The sequence below is a fragment of the Neodiprion lecontei genome, chromosome 1 (genome assembly GCF_021901455.1).
Source record: "Neodiprion lecontei isolate iyNeoLeco1 chromosome 1, iyNeoLeco1.1, whole genome shotgun sequence".
NCBI classification, from domain to species: domain Eukaryota; kingdom Metazoa; phylum Arthropoda; class Insecta; order Hymenoptera; family Diprionidae; genus Neodiprion; species Neodiprion lecontei.
The window spans coordinates 16,009,953-16,016,305 of record NC_060260.1 but is presented as its reverse complement, the minus strand read 5'-3'; the positions used below and the strand labels follow the sequence as shown (position 1 = coordinate 16,016,305).

At 35.6% G+C, this 6,353-nt stretch overlaps 1 protein-coding gene and 1 long non-coding RNA gene across 4 annotated transcripts; one reads left to right on the top strand and one right to left on the bottom strand.

Annotated features, from left to right (window-relative positions):
- The first annotated feature begins 1,120 nt into the window (after positions 1 to 1,120).
- LOC124292792 lies at positions 1,121 to 2,004 on the top strand. Its single transcript, XR_006902713.1, has 3 exons — positions 1,121 to 1,227; positions 1,328 to 1,587; positions 1,898 to 2,004. It is a non-coding gene; the product is annotated as an uncharacterized LOC124292792 (long non-coding RNA).
- A 963-nt stretch (positions 2,005 to 2,967) lies between these two features.
- On the bottom strand, positions 2,968 to 4,089 carry LOC124292785 (putative nuclease HARBI1). 3 transcript variants are annotated; one of them, XM_046730703.1, is made up of 3 exons: positions 3,804 to 4,089; positions 3,224 to 3,491; positions 2,968 to 3,052 (listed from the first exon to the last, which is right to left on the bottom strand). In XM_046730703.1, exons 1-3 carry the CDS (start codon positions 4,004 to 4,006, stop codon positions 3,035 to 3,037), a joined length of 489 nt encoding a protein of 162 aa, XP_046586659.1. In that variant the 5' UTR covers positions 4,007 to 4,089; the 3' UTR covers positions 2,968 to 3,034. The 3 variants fall into 3 exon arrangements, 2 of the variants coding, with proteins under 2 accessions (XP_046586659.1, XP_046586665.1); XM_046730709.1 differs by having other exon boundaries at positions 3,004 to 3,152; XR_006902709.1 differs by lacking the exon at positions 3,804 to 4,089 and having other exon boundaries at positions 3,004 to 3,140; positions 3,224 to 3,601.
- Positions 4,090 to 6,353: the final 2,264 nt, after the last annotated feature.

Sequence of the window (6,353 nt, the reverse complement as noted above, 5' to 3'; positions counted from 1 at the left end):
CAGTGCATATTCATAGAAAATGGGAAGAGTCTTTGAGCCTGGACGAGCTACCGGAATTAAACAAATTTTATCAGTTCATTAATGAGACGATATTTAGACTTCGCACCTTTGAACGAGATGAGTCGCGGCGGGGAGGAAGTATCGCTATAAAATGGGGCGGACATCAAATTTCGAGCGGAAACAAATATCGACGACACGAGTCGGGCGTTCGCGCTTTCATCACGGGTACCTCAGACTCTTGCCCCAAATGCAAAGAATCTCACCCGTTGTTCAAGTGTCCAATTTTCGAAAAATTACCGATCAATCTAAGATGGAACGTAATTAAAACAGTAAGACTTTGCCGCAATTGTCTTCGCGCTCCTCCCGGGCGTTGTACCGCCACCCACTGCAAGCGATGTAACGTTTATCACCATACGCTCTTACACGGAGAATCTGCGACGAAATTGGGACAGTTGTCCTACCAGAAAAAAGATCAAGACACGAATAATCCTCAAAAACAAGCATGACTAGCCAACATTGCTTTGAGTGCGTTCCACTAAGCGTTCACAACGATCAAAATGCTCCTTTAGCTGTTCCACATAACGACCGCGGTCGTTGTGGTCGCGGCGAAAACGTCACTCATGACGTCATGACTAACGCTCACGCGAAGCTCACAACGACCCATCTCAAAAGGTGGGTCTGAGTGAGCGTTGAAAAAGTCAGCGGCACTTTCAAAACTAAAAGTCACAAAAATGGCGACCGTGACATTGACACTATATAATGCGGAAAAAGATATTTTAGTAGATGTGGATGTTTCTGCAGCAGATGCTCAACGTGCATCTACAGGTAAATATAATTATATGAAACAATTCTAAAAAAATTAATTACAGCTTATAATGAATACAAATATATTCATTTTTCCTTAATTCCCAATAACATAACCTATCTTTATAAATGAAAACTAAGTGAGCTGATGTTTAGAAATTTTGTGATTTTTTTTATTTAAAAAACTATGACAAATAGTACAAACATTCACTCATGAAAATTTTATCTTTATTATAGATGCAGAATTTGCGACACGACTTTTGAATAAAGCTTTAAACGAACAACCACAAGCATCAACGTCTGTTGATCTTACTGGTGAAAATCTTCAATTTTCTGAGGCTGACACAGATCAATTTATTGATCAAGAATTCCTCACTACAGAAGATACTGTTTATTCCAACTCTGAAACTCAAGAAAGCGAAGGTATTCATAAACAATGATCAATTGTATAATTATCTTCATTATTACATGTAGTATGTAACGGAGTTAATTAACTTTGTAATTGCATTTGTTTATATTTCAGCTTCTTTGTATAGGTGGAGCACGCCTTGTGTTTTGTTATTATTAGAGTCTTATAGAGCATTGGAAAAAGATTTTTATAGTGGAAAAATATCCCAAAAGAAAATTTGGGAAAAAGTTGCCAAAGAATTGAAGGTAAAAGGACATGATGTAACTGGACCACAATGTTCTTCAAAGCTACGAAGATTAAAAAAAACTTACAAATCTATTAAAGATCATAATAATAAATCAGGAAATGACAGAAGGACTTGGCAGTTTTTTGATGTTCGTATGAATTCTTTAATAGTATTCTTAGCTTTAAAATTTAGCGAATTTTTTAATAATAATACAGACATTATTTCTTTCCAATCGTCGTAATGTATCATTAACTGTTATTAGATAATGGAAGAGATTTTTTCCAAAAAAGCTTGGTGTGATCCAGTTGCCGTTGCATCTTCTACGGGTTTATCAAAAAAATCATTAGAAACTAATGATAGTATGGGAGGATCTGATAGTGAATGTTCAATAAGTAGGTTAATTCCGTCTGAAAGCTTTGTTTCAATAAAATATTGTAAAAAATGGAATTTCATTTCAGAATCAAAGAAGACACCAGTTGCCACTTTATTAGGAAAAAGACTGAAGCAAAAAGAAGAACACGAAGCACAGAAAAATAAAAGACACAAAGATCGAATGGAAATGGATGAAAAATTTCTCAACGTTCTAGAAAAATTAGCTAATAAATAATGAAAAATTTTAAATACTCCTTATAAATAAGTTTCAATATTTTTAAATTCTATTGAAAAAAAAAAATTTTAAAGCATTAAATTATACGTACAAACTAGATTATATCCTTTGTACTATTATTTAGTATTTTTTTTTTTATTGAAAACCAAAAAGTACATTTAATGTTATAATAATTCCTTAATAATAAGTTTTAATATTTTTAAATTCAATTGAAAAAAAAGTTTTAAACCATCAAATTCTACGTACAAACTAGATTATAACCTTTTCACGATTATTTAGTATTTTTTTTTATTAAAAACCAAAAAATACATTTAATGTTATTATAATTGATAAAGTTTCATATTTACAAAATTCAATTTTGTGCAATTTTTATGTTCAATTTTTGTTATTGACTTAAGATTATTATGGTATTAACAACTTTTTTGGAAAATTTGAAATTTTCATATTCCGTGAAAATATTTTTTTTTCTTTGAAAAAATTTTCAACTGCCAAAGAAACTTTCATTACATTCTCATGATTTTAAGTGCTAAGGAATTATCATCCCGAACGGAAACATAGTTTACAATTAATCATCATAATTATTACAAAGAATTCATTATAATATCTCTTTTCAAAATTCCTGCATTACGTCTTACTTCGCGTGAATTATTACCATTATTTTCGTCATTAGGTTTGGGTATAGTGATAATAGTTATTTCATCTTCTCGTAAAATACAGATATTATGAATAACGCAACATGCAACAATATACTCTGCCATTAAATCGACTCTTGCCATTGGTAGACAATTTAATAAGCTCCTCATTCGTCCTTTCAATAATCCGATGCATCTTTCAACAGTAACTCGAGCAGCTGATTGACGATAGTTATATTTTTTCTGCTTCTCACTTAAATGTCCATTATCTCGATAAGGAGTAAGTAAGGGCTGATGTATTTCATAAGCAGAATCACCCAAAATATGACTGTCTTCAGGAAATGCATTGTCATCGTTCAAGTACTCTGCAACTTCTGACAAACGAAAAACTCTTTGATCATGAACAGATCCTGGATTTCCAGCATAACAATGGGTTATCAGAGCCTTGTGGTCACATACCAGCTACAAAACAAACTTAACTCCTTGTAAATCTATTAAATTATATACCAAAATTAATATACTTAAATGTAATAGTAATTAAATACCTGTAGTTGAACAGAATGGAATCCTTTCCGATTGATATAATCTACTGGATTTTGTTTTGGAGCATTTATACGAATGTGAGTCCCATCAATGGCTCCTATTGTTTTAGGAAAACCACTTGCTCTCTCAAATCCACGCATTACTTCAATAGCACCATCTCCCGTAGGCCATTGTATAAATCTTGAGGCTCTTCTGAACAAAGCATGACAAACTCGACGTACAGCCCTTACGGCAGTAGCTCGTCCTACGTTAAATCTGTCGCAGACGGATCTACCATAAAATTAAAAGGCCAAATTTTAGTAACATACTTCTGAACTGTGCTACATCAGACTAAGTAGTTTATTTCTAAAATGATGTAACCTGTAAGAATCTGTTGTAGCCATTTTTCAAATAGCAATCATTAATTGATGATAGGAGGAAATTGTAGGGCATCCAGGAACGTGTCGAACTAAATCTTCTCGTATTAAGTCATGTAAATAATTAAATGTATTTCTTGAAAATCTAAAAATAACAACATAAACCTACATAAGATAAATTTTCTTAATTTACTATGTTATAGGTATGCGATAGGAAACCATTTACCTGAAATGACTTTTGAATTCATCATCTGAATAACGATAAACTACGTTATCGTAATCAATAATACGTGGTCGAAGTTTTCTTTTTTCACAATCATATTTTTGTAAAATTGTAGACCATTCTTCATCTGAACTGGATGAACTACTACTTTCTGGAGCATTATTACGACGCATTACTAAACATCCAACTGTTGCCGTCAAAGACATTTTAATAATATTTGAACGTAAGTTAATTAAATACAACCCTGATTAGCAGTGTAATCAATAATTATTTGAGTTTATTTTTAAGGCTTACAGATTAAAGCTTAACCTCTTCAATGATTTGTTTTCTTTTCACTAGCTCGCCATTTGTATTATTTACCTCCACGCTCAAAACGAACCATAATCTATTCCACTTGGGTTTATGACAGTAACGCTCGCAGGCAAGTGGAACGGGAAAAACTGTGGTCGTGAGTGTGATCGTTGTGAACGCTTAGTGGAACGCACCCTTTGAGTACCGCTGCACACACTTTTCAACCACAATTGATAATGAGTGCGATTGCTCGTGTAAGAAACGCGAACAGGACATTTATTCAAGCAAGAGTGTTACTCGATACATGCGCAACAGCACATTTTGTCACAACAAAACTCGCGCGGTCATTAAATTTACCTATACGCAAATGTGCGATATCCATCAGTGCGATCGACGAGATGGAAACGAAATCAAACGGGTGTATTGATATTAGCTTCCGATCGTTGCACAGCGATTATCAAAAATCGTTGAATTTTCTAATGATTCCGAAAATCGCAGAATTCTCACCGAACAAAATCTTCCCGCGAAAACACTTCAACATTCCCCCTGATTTACCACTAGCCGATCCGCAATTCAATATACCCCGTCCAATAGATATGTTGATAGGTTCGGGTGCTACAATATCATTGTTGTCTATCGGTCAGATTAATTTATCCCAAGGAAATTTCGACCTTTACGCCCAAAAGACTTTGCTTGGCTGGGCAATCGTGGGAGGAAATAATTCTCAAGATGCAAAGAATCGTGTGACGTGCAATTATAGCGAGTTAACGTCACAAATGAACAAGTTCTGGGTAATCGAAGAGCCTTATACGAAAAACACAAAAGATTCCCAAGAATCGTTGTGTGAGTCACATTATAGGAAAAATACAACGCGCAATACGACTTTGCGTCGTTTTTATTGTCTCGAACGTCGATTCAAAACGGATTCAAATCTTTTTGCGGAATATAGCAAAGTAATGCAAGAGTATATAACTCTTGGGCATATGTCATTAATAGAAAATGAAATTGAAGAAGGATATTATATGCCTCATCATCCTGTGATTAAAGAATCAAGCTCAACGACAAAACTACGGGTAGTGTATAACGCGTCCGCGAAAACTAAAAGGGGCATTTCTTTAAATGACGCGTTGATGGTCGGCCCGACCATACAGAATAAATTGTTTGAGCATATACTCCGATTTCGCATGTACGAGTACGTGCTCACAGCCGATATCGCAAAGATGTACCGACAAGTTCTCGTTGACGCTCGCGATAGAAAATACCAGCGTATTTTCTGGTACCACGACAATAAAATAAAAGCGTATCAGCTGAACACTGTGACGTTTGGTGTTGCGTCCGCACCGTATTTAGCTATTCGGACAATTCAACAGCTCGCGGATGATGAAGGAGCGACTTTTCCCCTGGCGCAGAAGGTACTAAAACGCGACTTTTACGTCGACGATTTTCTTACGGGAGGGAATTCTATCGAAGAAGTGTTACAAGTACGTGATCAAGTCATCGAGTTGTTGAAACGCGGCGGATTTATTATACGTCAGTGGACGTCAAATCATACACACGCTCTCGACAACATTAATGAGAAAATTTTCGGAGTTGATTGCGCGGTGGAGCAAAATACCGTGTTGAGAACGTTGGGAGTAACTTGGAACTCGCAACGTGACACTTTTGTCTACAGTGCAACGCCCATTGATTTAACAACAAAAATTACGAAACGGATCATTTTATCGGAAATCGCTAAAATTTTCGACCCTCTCGGTTTGTTAGGCCCAATAATCTTAACTGCAAAATCCATCATGCAAAAATGTTGGAACGCGAAAATCGATTGGGACGAATCAGTCACACAGGACTTGTTTACTATTTGGTCCTCTTTCGCGAGCCAAATGAATCTCATACGCGATGTATCCGTAGAACGACGGCTTTTAATCAAAGATCCAACGCGAATTGAGCTTCATGGTTTTTGTGACGCAAGTAAGATAGGCTATGGAGCATGCTTATATATGCGTTCTACGAATCAAAATAACGAAACGATCGTACGACTAGCTTGCGCAAAATCTCGTGTCTCTCCCTTAAAGGGAAATGAAGATGGGACTACTATTCCTCGGTTGGAACTTTGCGGCGCTCTAACTCTTTCGCGACTTTTCATTGAAGCTCGGTCGACCTTCGAATTTCATCTCGATAAAATCATTTTTTGGTCAGATTCGACGACCGTATTACAATGGCTTCAAAAATTTCCACAGACCTTGAAAGTTTTCGAAAGAAATCGTG

Coding starts and splice junctions, on each gene's coding strand:
- LOC124292785 (XM_046730703.1), bottom strand. CDS start 4,006: ATGTCTTTGACGGCAACAGTTGGATGTTTAGTAATGCGTCGTAATAAT. Junction 3,492..3,803: donor GAATTCAAAAGTCATTTCAG/GTAAATGGTTTC, acceptor ATTTTATGGTAG/ATCCGTCTGCGACAGATTTA.